Source organism: Danio rerio, chromosome 1, assembly GCF_052040795.2.
Source record: "Danio rerio strain M-AB ecotype USA chromosome 1, GRCz13ab, whole genome shotgun sequence".
Lineage (NCBI taxonomy): Eukaryota > Metazoa > Chordata > Actinopteri > Cypriniformes > Danionidae > Danio > Danio rerio.
In genome coordinates, this window is record NC_141021.1 from 22,806,720 (window position 1) to 22,822,325 (window position 15,606).

Genomic DNA, 15,606 nt, shown 5'->3' on the forward strand with positions numbered 1-15,606 from the left:
GATATTTTCTTTTTCATATTTGTACTTAATCTTTTGTAATTGAAATTAATAAATAAAGTAACAACAACAACAGCAACAAGAGCAATACTACTGTTACTCCCAATTTATAAATAAATATATTCTCTTTATTTCCAAGTACCAGATGGAAGGGAATCCGCTGCGTAAAACATTTGCCAGAATAGTTGGCGGTTCATTACGGTGTGGTGGACTTTGAAAAATAAGGGCGGTTCATTCCACTTTGGTGACACCTGCTAAATTAGGGACTTATCTGAAATATATATTCTTTTTATTTGCCAGTACCGGATGAAAGGTTATCCGCTACATAAAACATATGCTAGAATTGTTGGCGGTTCATTCCACGGTTGTGACCCCTGCTAAATTTGGGACTTATCTGAAATATATATTCTTTTTAATTATCAGTACTGGATGAAAGGGCATTGTCTGCGTAAAACATATGCCAGAATAGTTGGCGGTTCATTACGGTGTGGTGGACTTTGAAAAATAAGGGCGGTTCATTCCACTTTGGTGACACCTGCTAAATTAGGGACTTATCTGAAATATATATTCTTTTTATTTGCCAGTACCGGATGAAAGGTTATCCGCTACATAAAACATATGCTAGAATTGTTGGCGGTTCATTCCACGGTTGTGACCCCTGCTAAATTTGGGACTTATCTGAAATATATATTCTTTTTAATTATCAGTACTGGATGAAAGGGCATTGTCTGCGTAAAACATATGCCAGAATAGTTATCGGTTTATTCTGCTGTCATGACCCCTGTTAAATAAGAGACTTATCCGAAATATATATTCTTTATATTTCCCAGTACCATATGGAAGGGCATCTGCTGCATAAAACATAAGCCAGAATGGTCGGCGGTTCATTCCGCTGTGGCGATCGCTGCTAAATAAGGGACTTAGCCGACATATATGTTCTTTATATTTCCTAGTACCATATGTAAGGGCATCTGCTGCGTAAAACATATGCCAGAATAGTTGGCGGTTCATTCCGGTGTGGTGACCTTTGATAAATAAGGGACAAAGCTGAAATATATTTTTTTTTTATTTCACAGTACTGGCTGAAAGAGTATCTGCTGCTAAATAAGGGACTTGGCCGAAAGAAAATGAATGAATGAATAATCTTTTAATTATTTTTTTAAATAAAATGGTGCACACACGTTTAAGGCTCGTATATTTTTACCAGCCAATGGCACATTCGCTTTAAGAACTGTTTACTACAGTGTATGTAGAAACGAATGTTAATCAAATCTGCTACAAAACTGTTAAATTCCAATTTCCACAAAAAGCATGAAGAATTTAAACAAGGTTAATTTATCAACAAAAACATAAAATAATAAGTTTTCAATAGAAAGAAAGTACCTTTGAAATTCGGCCGTATTCGTGAATCATAGGTCATCAGAAGGCGGTTGAGTATGTTGCTGGTCGAGTTGGCTGGGACTCTGTCCAAGTCCTCCGCCGATAACTGACTGGCAATGTCAAAACACACACAGACACACACACACACACACTATACTGGCAGTACATCACTTATCAAAGTCATACTAGGACATAACTTGCCCTGGCAAAGAGTCAAAGGCCCTCTTACATTTAAGAACTGTTCGCTTTTCGACACATATTTCCTCCAGAATAATGTCTGCTATCAAAAATACAGTAAAACGCAGAGACACTCACTCACGCTTAGTCACACGCAGATATGGAATACCATCGCTGTCTATAGCCCGAGGCCAGTTTATAGCTGTATCTGTTAGTATGTAATGGAGATTGTTGACAAGGACACAGCTGGTCCTGGACTGACTAAAGTGCTAACTGAAGCATCCAGACTGGCAGAATTTATCTCCGGACTTTCACTCTGCTTAACAGCACTGTAATTCCTCATGACTGACATCCTTGCATCCTTGGCAACCTTAAATGATTATGGGATCAGCACATATATGTGTGTATGCGAGTGTGCGGTGCTGACTTACGAGGGACAGATGACTTGCTTGCCCTTTTTCCCCTTCTTTGGTTTGCCCCCCTCTTCTGCCGAGAACTGGACCAACAGCATCAACAAGATCAGTCCCTTAAGAAGCATGGCTGCACACCTGCAACACACACAGACACATTAGTCAGCACAAACGCTTCTGAATGGAGCTGTAGCACCAATTTAACTACGCCTTCTGTTCTATTAATGGCATGAAACATCAGGTCAGACCAAGAACAAAAGGATTTTTCTTTTCTGTAATAATAATAATAATAATAATAATAATTAATATAAATGACTGAACGATATAGACTTATAGGCAAGTGTCTACTTAATTTTTTCAAAAATGTTTGTGAATAAAACCTTGATTGATATATATTTATGCAAAAAATAAATAATGTGCTTATTCAACATCTCCTATCATGATATAAATCTTTTCAAATCCTGATATTGATATACACTCACGGGGCCACTTTATTAGGTACACCTTACTAGTACCAGGTTGGACCCCTTTTAGCTTTCAGAACTGCCTTAATCATTTGTGGCATATATACAACAAGGTACTGGAAATATTCCTCAAAGATTTTGGTCCATATTGGCATGATAGCATCACACAGTTGCTGCAGATTTGTCGGCTACACATCCATGATGCAAATCTCCCATTCCACCACATCCCAAAGTGCTCTATTGGTGATTGTGAAGGCTATTTGAATACAGTGAACTTACTGTCATATTCAAGAAACCAGTCTGTGATGACTGAGCATTTGCATTGACTAATTTACTCAGTGAATACTTAATTCTGTGTTTGGTGTGAGCAGCAGTAAAGGAATGAATCTGTCGATAAAAAATGTTATGACTACCTATCCTTTACACTCATTCTCTCCTCAACATACACACATAAAAAGTGAATTTGCTTTAATGAGTTTTGTGAATTAAATGCTTTTTCTTTTTTTCTTTTTAGTGCAGCACTACAGTATTTACTACTGTTGTTATTAAGTATTTAAAACAATATTAATAAAGTGTATTTTTGTAATCTTATACACCCCTGCACCACTTTTATTGCATTCATTAGAAGTTACTCTGTTTATGAACTGTAGTGATACCCGTAAGCTAGAGGTCAACATTTGAAGTTGATCGAAAAAAAGTTTATCAAAGTTGTTCTAAGACAAGAATAGGTATTGTTTTAGTTTTAGGTCAAATTGATTAAAGGTTTTGATTCACTTTGATTCATAGCTGGTACACCATATATATCACACTTCAGAGTTTTTTTTTTTTTTTTTTGGGGGGGGGGGGGGGGGGGGGGGGGGCTTTTTCACCTTTATTGGATAGGAAAGTAGAGAGAATTGACAGGAAAGCATGGGGAGCAGAGAGAGGGGAAGGATCGACATAGGACCACGAGGCAGAATTGAACTCGGGTCGCCATGAGGACTGGAGTGCATGTGTCGATGCCCTAACCACTAAACCACTGGCAGCGACTTAAGTTTTTTTAATGACCTAAATCAAATAAATCTAAATCAAAATATTTGCATCAACAATATTGTTGGCTAGTGAAAATGCCGATCGACTAGTAACCTTGGAAAATAACTTAGCACAGTGAGTGATGAGCAAAAAAGTTTGTCAAGCCCTTTATATTGACCACATGGAAAGGACTATTCATTAATTTTCCTTCGGCTTAGTCCCTTTATTCATAAGAAGTCGCCACAGCGGAATGAACCGCCAACTTGTCCAGCATATGTTTTATACAGCGGATGCCCTTACAGCTGCAGCCCAGTACTGGGAAACATCCATACTGGGAAACATCCATACACACCAATTTAGCTTATTCAATTCACCTACAGCTCATGCCTTTGGACAGGAAGGGAAATCGGAATCCGGAGGAAACTCACATCACACAGAGAGAACAAGCAAACTCCACACAGAAATGCCAACTGACCCAGCTGGGACTTGACCCAGCTGGGACTTGAACCAGCGATAGCCCCCTGATAATCGCTGGTGAATTGGGTAAATTATCTGCAGTGTATGAGTGTTTGTGGATGTTTCCCAGAGATGGGTTGTGGCTGGAAGGACATCTGCTGCGTAAAAATGTGCTGGATAAGTTGGCAGTTCATTCCGCTGTGGAGACCCCAGATTAATAAAAGGACTAAGCTGACAAGAAAATGAATGAATGATTTGAAGGACAGTGGTCAAATATAAATATTTTGTAGAAATGAGCAAAATTGTTGTTCATTGTTAGTCCATGATAGGTGTTGTATTATCTATTGTCTGTTTTAATTATGAATTAAAGTAACTGTTACCAGTTGAACATTATTGTATAAGTGTTACCAGTGTTTTGTAATGACAATTATTTAATGTGTCGTATATTTCAGTCACTACAAAAGGCTTTATTCAGCATACCCATAAACTGTTCTTTGCCCTGTATTGTCAAACTTATAACTTTTGTAAAAGTCAGTGACTGCTTTTCTTCCTCAAAAAAGGACTGAGTATGTTAAGGCAGGGTGTTAAAGAGCACCTATGATGAAAATCTGCTGTTGTAAGCTGTTTGGACAGAACTGTGTGTATGTATAGTGTGCCCACTGTCATATTGGAGTAATATAAAAACAATAAGTCTATTTTTATAAAATTTGTTGACGTTAAAATAGGACCCAAATCCCAGTGATTTTGAGGCCCACCACAACGTGACGTAGGATTGCGATTGTTACCGCCCACTGAATTGATTGAAAGGCACAATGTTATTATGATAACTTGTCCACAGAACTTTTTTCAAAAATTACCTAAGATTAAAATATAATAAAGAGTTTTATAAGTTTAAAACGTAAAAAAAAAAAAAAAAAAAAACAGCATGTTTGTAATAAAGACAGTAAAATCGATATGTAATTCTTAACCGCTATAATCACCACGGACGCATGGTGTCAGTAAACGTGCATGTAAATGTGTATGTACTGCAAACGGCATTTGTAAGTCATCGTTTCAGAAAGGCTTGAATAAACCACCAAAAACACATCAAATTATTTTACTTGGAGTTTTAGACCAATGTGCTTCATCTGTGTCTGTCAATGACTGCTGTTTATCTGACATAACACATAAGATGCAGATATGTATGTTGGAGCCATGGGTGGGGATAGCAGCTCTTTTGCATTTAAAGCCACAGGCTACAAAAATACCAACAATGTACTCAAGACAGCAAAATGGGCAGATTCTGGAGGCTCTAATGAATTATCTTATGAGTATGTTGAACTGAAACTTTACAGACACATTTTGGAGACACCATAGGCTTATCTTACATCTTGTAAAAGGAGTAAAGTAAGTGCCCTTTAAGAAACACTGTGCTAATTAGTTTTTTAAAGTGAATGGGATTTCTTTTTAAAAAGTGTAAATTTTTCATTTACTAACCTTCCAAACCTTTATTTTTTTTATTCTGCTAAACACACACCCACACAAATGTTGGTGGCCAGACAGTTGATGGTAACTGCTGACTTCCAAATACTTTTCCAAATTTAGAAGTCAGTGGTTACATCAACTGTTGGGTCTTCAGCAGAAAACAGTCTACAGTGGAGGGTGAATAAATGATGACAGAGTTTTTGGGTTGAAGCATGCCTTTAAGATATTTGGCTTATGCTGCATAGTGTATTTTCTCCCAAATAAAATTCATCTGGGAGACTGGGGCATTGTGTTGTCTAGCTATCGAACATTTTGTCAGTGATTTTCCAGGAAAATAGAAACAGTACACTGAACACACACTCACCTGGGGGTTATCATAAAGAAACACCAAACTGACCATTAGGATAGATTTTTCAGACAAACAAATGAATGAGACAAACTAATAAATGCACTAAAACGAATATTTAAAAAACACAGAATGTCAAATTTTTTGTAATGTGGATAAAAAAAACATATAGTATACAAAAATAAAAATGTAACAAAGTGCTCAGCGTATTTGAAAATTGAAACACCCCATTTTGAAAATGTATAATTTTATCCATTTCTCAGTAAATATAGGCAACATTTTGGTGCATTTAAACAAAACAGATTCATTTAACAGATATATTTATTTAAAAAACATTTTAGTCACCAAACATATGTAGAAATTAAAATATGATACAATTACATTCAAGCAAAAATATAGAAAAAAAAATGACAACCTATAAAATTTCAACTACATTTTCCCATTATTTTGCTTTTCTTGATTTTTCGTCTTTTAAACTTTGTAGTTAATATTTTTCTAAAGCAATCAAATCTGTGTGTACTAGTTTTTGTCACTAGGTTATTTTGTTAGGTAAGCTCCAGATTTGGCTTCAGTACTGACTAAACTAATATATGCACAATATAAGATTGTATTGCTTCCTATTAAAAATATGAATTTAAAAGATAGATTTGTGAAGGGTGTACTTATATATGCTGAACATTGTATACGAACTATTTGAAATATATTGCCCTAAGAAGAGTTAAAGATCTGTTTTAATCTTTGTTACTACATTAGCTAACATTTCACATTTGAATATGAGCATGGAGAGCAGACATGCTAAAACTCCAATGTGAGAATTAGTTTTGAATGCTTATCATATAATACATATAGGCCAGTGTCAAAATATTTGATTTAAATGATAGATTCAAGTCTGTTGTATGAACTTAATAACACAATCTGTAGTAAAGCCCCCTGATAATCGCTCCTTGATCAGAGACCTTGAGAATAATGTGGAGATTAATTAACGCTAATAATTGAGCTCTCGCTCCAGCGGCGGAGTGAAAAACACCCGGGACTGAATCCAGCATTAAACATCCGCAGTGGGAACACACTCAACACACCGCCAAACACTCCCACACACACCCCAACACAGACTTACAGAACAAGACACATGAAGACCCCCGTAATAAGTCACTCCGAGAACTTGCGAAATCATGCTGAAGCGGGGAAAGCGCGCGTCAGTGACAGCATATGACAAAATAAAGACACGCAGCCTCACCTCATGAAGAAATCCCAGACCCAAATATCGGTGTCCTCCGTTCAAACACGCTCCCAGAAAACACACATGTCCGTCATTGTATGTACGTCCACACTCCGGGCTCAGTTTCGGCGTGTGTGTGTGATGTATTGCGCGTTCATGCACCTGTCCCGCTGCAGTGAGGCTGCTGCTGTGCTCTCGCGTGATGAAGCTGTCCCGCAACCGGCGTCACTTTCTCCGCCTGGATTTAACTTACGAAACCTGCTGAGCTACAATACCATGAAGTGGATTTGAATATATAAGCGACCTGCGTTAAAGAGTAAGCTGATAAGCACACGCACAAGCGCACGCTGCACGAAATAACGGAGAAAGCAGCGCACACACTGATTATGCTGCTCAGTAAGAAAGACTAAGAATTCACGAGATGTTAGTGGTTTTGTGAACAGCTCCTCCTCACCTCGATTTGCCCTCTGTGTCACATTAAATCACAGTCTCTCTCTCCCTCTTAACAGATTTACATGGAGCCCACAGAACTAAATGAGGGCATGGGATGGGCTGTGAGTGAGTGTGTGTGTGTGTGTGTGTGTGTGTGTGTGTGTGTGTGTGTGTGTGTGTGTGTGAGAGAGAGAGAGAGAGAGAGGGAGAGAGAGGAAGTGGCAGAAAAGATAAATGATCCCATATGAGAATGGGAATGAGAGAGGATGAGTAAAATTCACATATAAAATATGAAGGGACTGTGAGAATGGGATGAATTACATGTGATCACTCTAGCTATTTTAAATATAGACTATTATTACACATGCAGTAGCCATAATTCATGTTGTGATTTATAATAACAGGCCTGTATGGAGTGGGGTTCGAAAGACTGCTGAAAAAGTCCAGAATTTGACCCTTAAAAGAGCTCATTTTTAACAATATGCCACCATAAATAGTAAAAATATTGCAGGCTTTAACACTAATTTAACTATTATTATTTAAATGGATTATGGCTGAGAAATGTAATGGACAGTGTGTTATTTACCTATAATTTTTAATTTAAAACAAGTTTTAACAGATTTCCAATTGTTTGTTTTTTTGTTTATAATGGGTGATAATAAATTAGCATTTAAAAAATAAATATTGTTCATAGTTAAAAAATTCTAATCTCGTTACATTTCTTATAAACTGTAATAACTTATGGTTTAAATGCACATTTATAAATGTACAATAGTATGATAAGTACTTTAACTTATCAAGTATTTTTGTTAAATCAAAATGTGTAGTAATGATAACTGTCCGAAATGCAGTATTTGAACCTCATAATTTAATAGAATGTGAGGCAAATAACAGCAAAAAGGTCCAGCAAAAAATAACCACCCATTTTACGGGGCTGACTACAGGCCTGTGTAAGTACTGCAAGTAGCATACAGTTGAAGTCAGAATTATTAGCCCCGTTTGAATTTTTGTTTCTTTTTTTAAATATTTCCCAAATGATGTTTAACAGACCAAGGAAATGTTCACAGTATGTCTAATATTTTTTCGTTGGGAGAAAGTCTTATTTGTTTTATTTAGGCTAGAATAAAAGCAGTTTTAGATTTTTAATAGTTTTGTTTTTTCAATAGTCAATAGAGCAAACCATCGTTATACAATGACTTGCCTAATTACCCTAACCTGCCTAGTTAACCTGATTAACCTAGTTAAGCTTTTAAATGTCACTTTAAGCTGTATAGAAGTGTCTTGAAAAACATCTAGTAAAATATTATTTATCGTCATCATGGCAAAGATAAATGTTTTTCATACTGGGTTGCAGGAAGGGCATCCATTGTAGAAAGCATATGGATAAATTGGCGGTTCATTCCGCTGTGGCGACCTTTGATGTATAAAGCGACTACGCTAAAGGAAAATGAATGAATATTACATTTCAGATATTTGAAAGGGTTTAAAAGATACAGAGAGATGGAAGAATGAGTGCTTGCAACCATCACATGGTGGAGGCACTGGCCTGGTTTGAGGCTGCATTTCTGCCAGAGCGTTGGCGATAATGATGGGATTTTCTGAAAGGCACAGAGAGGTTTTATCCATCATCATGCCATTCCTTCTGAAAAGCAGCTTATTAGTAGGTTCTATTTTTCAGTATGATAACAATCCCCAAGCACAATGCTAATGCAATGAGATCACATTAAAAATAATCAAACATGACTATTGTAGTACGGGATCACATGGACGAAAAAAAAGATAAAGATAAAACATCCAAAATCTGAAAAACTCTGGGAAGTGCTGAAAGAAGCCTTGTATTACATTTTACATCTAAAAACTCCAGGACAGTCTCCCCAAAAGGGTTTAAGACGTGCCTTGTTAATGTATTTGAACCATGTTTTATGTTAAAGATTTATAGTTCATGACTGTATAACTTTGCAAATGTAATAAATAATATAATTAGTTAAATTCTGGACCACAAAACCAATCATCCTTTTTTCTCTCTCCTAATTTTTACAAAAAATGTACTATTTGTCGAATATTTACATTCCTCTTGTAGCATTTTTGTTATTTGTATACACCCATAGCATCATTTAAATTCTCTGTATGTCTGTATATTGAAAATAAAGCTCAATGTACAAATAAATACATCTGAATACATGTAAAAATGTTAAAAATTCATATTTGTACAGTATGTCATCTGCAAGCTGAATAAATATGCTTCCATTGATGTATGGTTTATTAGGATCAAACAATATTTGACTGTGATACACCTGTTTAAGTGATGTTTCATGAACAATTTTCGGGAGAAGCACGATCAGCTTTGATCGTTTAATTCATTATTAACAATCGTTCTACTATCCAAACCCCTAAAAATAGTCAAGTACATCCTACTTGGTACTTTAAACTTCTTTTCAAATCCAGACGTTGGTAACACTTTAGTTTAGGTCACAATTCATGCTATTAACCACTGGCTTATTACCCACCTATTAAAAGGATAATAACTCTTCAATAGTAATTATAAAGTATGATCTTATTCTACATCCCTTATCCTACCCATAACCTGAACCAAACTTCTACTTTGCTAACTATTACAAACAGCTAATTAGTAGTTTATTAAGCTGGTAGTGTTAATGGTTTGTTAATACCATGAATTGTGACCTTTAAAAGTGTTACCCACACTTTTAAATCTAATACCTACATTTAGAAATCATAAAAAAGGGGGGAGCACTCTGGAGCCGGGCTAGATACTGTGCTTAACCCCCCCATCCTTTATTGGCATGACATATGCTACAAATGTATTGCCAAAGCAGTTATAAAGTTTACATAAAATTAAAAGAACATGCACATTTAATAAAAACACAGTAAACAGTAGTACTAAAAAAAGATATATACATATAATTTAATTAAAATATAAATAATATATATTATTTAATATATCACATTATTTTTCAATATATCATATCATTCTCTCTTTCTGTCTCTCTCCTGATAATGGGAATAACATGAGTTAGGTTGTCTTTATGAGCTCAGAGCCCTCTTCGTGGACAACACAGTACATACACATATTCTGTTCAGTCAAATATCTGTGAGTATGAACTCATCAAATATATGGAATCTGGGGTTCTGCCATTCTACTCTGTACAAATGTAGATTAAATCAAGCTTCGTTGGAATGTAATGCTTGATTGGATTTAATTCCAGCCACTCAAGGACATTCATAAAGTGGTCCATAAGCCATTGTCTTGACTTTGTGTTATGGGGGGGAATGTCCTTTCGGAAGTTGACCTTTCAGCCCAGTCTGAGCTTCTGAATACTCTGGACCAGGATTTTATTAGAGATATCTCTTTATTTTGCTGCCTACAGCTTTCCTACTGATCACTTCTCCATGGGTGTCTGCTGCCAGAAAGCATCCACAAACTGCATATGCCTTTACCGCCATGATTCAGTGTTGTGACAGTATCGTGAGCGTGACGAGCAGTGACTGTTTACACCGCACGCTTTTTGATTTCTTTTGTAGACTCAACATATTCCTGTGTCTCAAGTCTGCAGCTTTTCCTTGACTCCATCATGCCTAGCATTTGCTTTGATGTGCATTTTCAGTGGTTATAGACAGGTATACTGTGTTTGTGTGCCTTTCAAAACCATCTTGTCTATTACGATTACCACAGGTTAACCTCTAATTAAAGTACAGACACATCTCAGAGATTACAGAATTCTCTTATACAAAAGTGTCACAAAAAGGATCCTATTTATTGCATATTTATGCAGTGTTATTATCATAAATACCCATACAATTGTAAAGTTATCACAAAAGTGTTTTTATGAGGTTTGTAGTGGTGGAAATGGATTGATTGAGATGGAAATCTGATTCAACATCAAATTTACAAAAAGTCTGACTGCTATGACCTTATATTACATGATTAGTTCCCCCACTCACCCACATGGCGTTGCAAACCCTGAGACCTTCATTCATCTTCAGAATACAAATTAAGATACTTTAGTACTTCTTGTCAATTGTAGCAAAACAACAAGAAAACAGTTTGACTATCTATATATCCATCAAAGTAAAAAAAGCAATGTGTCACTGTACTTAAAAAGTGAGAAAAGCCATTTTGTCTGTCTGTCTGCCTGCCTATCCATTCATCTATCTGTTCGTCTGTCTGTCTGTCTACAGGGCATCTGGAAAGTATTCATATCGCTTCACTTTTTCCACAGTTTTTAGCTGCCATGTTCAGATCTCAGATGTTCACAACCCAGGCTCATTCTGAAAACGTAGTCTCGCGGATGTTTCTGGAGACCACTAATTAAGCCTGGTTTATATTTCTGCATCAAGTGACCAGCGTAACTCACGGTGCATGCAATGCGCATAGCTGTGCATTTATACTTCTGCACGCTGTCACTGTTGGTCTCCATTAACACTTCTGAAACACTAGCGCGCAGTGAAGTGTTAATGTTCCTCTGTGTTGAGTTTTTTTTTGCTGCTGTTTTGTTTTTTCTGTACGCTTCCTGAATGTATAAGTGGCTCAAACTCTCTCATTTTGAGGCAGGAACCGGCGGGCATGCAACAACATTAACTATGAGGTAAACACAAAATAAAGCTATCCGGAGCTCCTTCACGGGACTCCACACTTGTAAACGATCGCTTCATCGGGCTCGCATCGCTCGCACGGCTCTCGGCCCCGCCCTGACTCGTCAACACTACCGACCAATCACAGAGCTCGTGCTACACGTCATTGCGGCGTGTAATTACATTTTTTGAGAAGTGCACATCAGCGACGCCGACGGTCAAGGCGTAGGGCTATGCATCGACACGTAGGCTGCAGCGTAGCATATGCGTGCGCTTGACGGAGAAGTATAAATCAGCCTTTACGTGGCCGGAGGTACGTATGGCTGCACTTCATTTTTTTAAGCGAACGCTACGGGGCTGTGAGACGCCGTTCCCTTCCGCGCTTGCCGGCTGACCGCTTACCCTTTGTGTGGAGAGCTTTCCCCCTGAAACCAGTATCCGGTTAGCTCATTGTGTATGTCAGTGGGCTTGATGATGCAGAGAGGAGCTGACGACAACGACCGGGTTCGAGTCTGGGAAAGAGCAGTTCCAGAAATCAGGTAAGACAAAAACAGAATCCAAAAAATAAAGTGTGCGAGTGAACAACAGGCTGAGAATGTGGTCAAATCCGAAACCGTGGTGAAAATCAGACGAGGGCTTTGTCTCCGGACGGCTTTTTTTTTTTTTTTTTAGGGTTTAGGGAAGTAAACGGGGGGCGGGTCAATCAATATAATCGCTTGAGTTTAGGGAAGGAGAAGGAGGAGGAGGAGGGTGGGTCGGCCGATTGCCCAGTCAATCATTCAGTTAGTTGGACGGACGGTCGTTTGACCTCTTATAGGTTTACACAAGAATGGCAGTGTGCTTTGGGTCATTGTCCTGCTAGAATATGAACCAACACCCCAGTCTAAGGTCAAGAGCACTGTGAAGCAGGTTTTCATTCAGGATTTCTCTGTACATTGCTGCATTCATTTTTCCCTCTATCCAGACTAGACCACCAGTTCCTGCTGCTGAAAAACATCCCACAGCATGAAGCTGCCACCACCACGCTTCAGTGTAGGGATGGTATTAGCCTGGTGATGAGCCGTGCCTGGTTTTCTCCAAACGTAACGCCTGGCATTCACTCCAAAGAGTTGAAATTTAGTCTTATCAGACCAGAGAATTTTGTTTCTTATGGTCTGAGAGTCCTTCAGATGCTTTTTGGCAAATTTTAGGTGTGGATTGGCTTCCGTTTGGCCACTCTACTAAACAGGCTTGATGGGTGGATTGCTGCACAGATGGTTGTCCTTCTGCAAGGTTCTCCTCTCTCCACAGAACAACGCTAGAGCTCAGACAGAGTGACAATCGGGTTATTGATCACCTCCCTGACTAAGGCCCTACTTCCCCAACCACTCAGCTTAGATGGCCGCCCAGCTCTAGGAAGAGTCCTGGTGGTTCCAAATATCTTCCACTTTCGGATGATGGAGGCCAATGTGCTCATTGGAACTTTCAGAGCAGCAGAAATGTTTCTGTAACCTTCCCTAACCGTGTGCCTTGAGACAATTTGGTCTCTGGGGTCTACAATCAATTCCTTGGTCTTCATGCTTGGTTTGTGCTTTGACATGCACTGTCAACCCTGGGACCTTATACAGACCGGTGTTTGCCTTTTCAAATCATGTCCAATCAACAGAATTTACCACAGGCGAAATTAAATTAAGCTGCTGAAACATCTCAAGAATGATTAGTGGAAACATTATGTACCTGAGCTCAAGCTAGAGCTTTGCAGCAAAGGCTGTGAATACTTTTCAGGTTTTTTATTTTTAATAAATTTGCAACAATTAAAAAAACATTTTTTCACATTGTGATTATGGGGTATGGTGTGGAGAATTTTGAGAAAATAAATGAATTTAATCCATTTTGGAATAAGGCTGTAACATAAAAAATGTGAAAAAAGTGAAGTGTACTTTCTGGATACACAGTATCTATCACAAAGATATATGACAACTACAAAGGTTAAATCCTATATACATGTAGTGTAATAGCATCTATTATATGATGCATAATGCAAAAAGACAGTAAGAGTTTTAGACTGAATCCATACAACAATGTGATTAAATGGTATAACAGAGTGTTGAACTGATTTATACACACACAAAGTAACAGCATGTAAACCTTTGGTACATAGTTGTATGGAGACCTTGCAGTGCAAAGAAATACTGTGCAACTGGGAAACAGTACAATTGCCTTTCGGAATTTGTGAAGCCTTTCTGCTCACAGTGTGGCACAACGCCAGCACGCTGCAGAGGAGACAAACACACACACACACACACACACACGCACACGCACACAGACAAACACACACACACACACACACACACAGGACAGCTTCATGATTGTCTTTACAAATTAAAAACTTACCTCAGCATTTCAGTCGCTGTAAAACATCAGCTCGCACTCCATCACACACGCAGTTTGTCTGATGTGGTAGCGTTATAGGTGAATTACGTATTAAAGAAAACAATTAGAGTTAGTGGCTATCATTCTTATGAAGTGATCATTATACAACATGTCATCCACTCTGATAATACAAAACAAGACAGATGCTATGCCAAATTTGGGACATGCTTTCATGCCTTCTACACACACACACACACACACGTGCACACACCCACCATCTGTCCAGGGATGACAGGAACACAATTCATTCTCTGCACAAGCACATTTGACCACTATACATGAAGAATGGAGTTCACAGATTGGATGCCATTTACAAAGACAAAACAAGAGTGGGTATTTATAATCTACATTAAAATATGTAATTAACATCCTAACATTTGTAAGCTAATAGCATTGACCTTTTCTCAAGTACTCAAAAATAGCTTTAAAAAAAAATCCTGTAAAGTAGTACACAATACTAGGACTAAGATACAGATATAATGTAGTGTATGTGTTAATAATAGATGTTAAAGGACCTAAACATGAAACATTCTGTCAACTCTTGGTTACATCATGTTGTTACAACACCAACATTTGTTTTAAAGACAGGCTGAGTAATGTCCAAGTGCAGACTTTTGTGCAAACAGTGCATGCCGTAATTCTTCAAAGTCAGGTTTTGGAATGACATCAAGATGAGCATGATGTATAGTACTGAATATTATGATGTACATTGGAGATCATAATTATAAAACAAACGAAAAAAAAATCAACAATTTTCTGAACATCAATTTCATCTTAGATCTATTCTAAGTGATTTTAACTTAAACAAAGATGTGGTTTAACTGCAGACTGTCCGCTTTAATTTGAGTGTATTCACATCCAAATCAGTGAATGCTGCAGGAATTATAACAGTTTGCATATGTGCCTTCCACTTGTTAAGGGTCCAAAAATAATGGGACAATTGGTTTCTCAGCTGTTCCATGGCCAGGTGTGTGGTATTCCCTCATTATCCCAAATACAATGTGCAGATACAAGGTCCAGAGTTCATTTCCAGTGTGCTATGTGCTTTTGGAATCTGTTACTGTCAACTCTCAAGATGAGATTCAAAGAGCTGTCAAGCAAGCCATCATTAGGCTGAAAAAACAAAACAAACTCATCAGAGAGATAGCAAAAACATTAGGCGTGGCCAGAACAACTGTTTTGAACATTCTTAAAAAGAAAGAACGTACCAGTGAGCTCAACAACACCAAAAGACCTGGAAGACCACAG

The 15,606-nt window shown here is 37.7% G+C and overlaps 1 protein-coding gene across 19 annotated transcripts in view; it reads right to left on the minus strand.

Moving 5' to 3' along the window:
• glrba (glycine receptor, beta a) overlaps nucleotides 1-15,606 on the minus strand; it is an 86,034-nt gene that overhangs the window by 68,535 nt on the left and 1,893 nt on the right. For 8 of the 19 annotated variants that reach the window (XR_015475964.1, XR_015475963.1, XR_015475965.1 and 5 more), the window contains exons 1-3: nucleotides 6,943-7,460; nucleotides 1,986-2,102; nucleotides 1,381-1,487 (exon numbers count right to left, since the gene is read on the minus strand). Coding sequence is in view for 7 of the 19 variants with exons in the window: in XM_087236498.1 (XP_087092624.1) it covers nucleotides 1,381-1,487; nucleotides 1,986-2,102; nucleotides 6,943-6,947 (229 nt within the window). In the remaining 12 variants the exon portion in view is untranslated. 19 annotated transcript variants of the gene reach the window in all.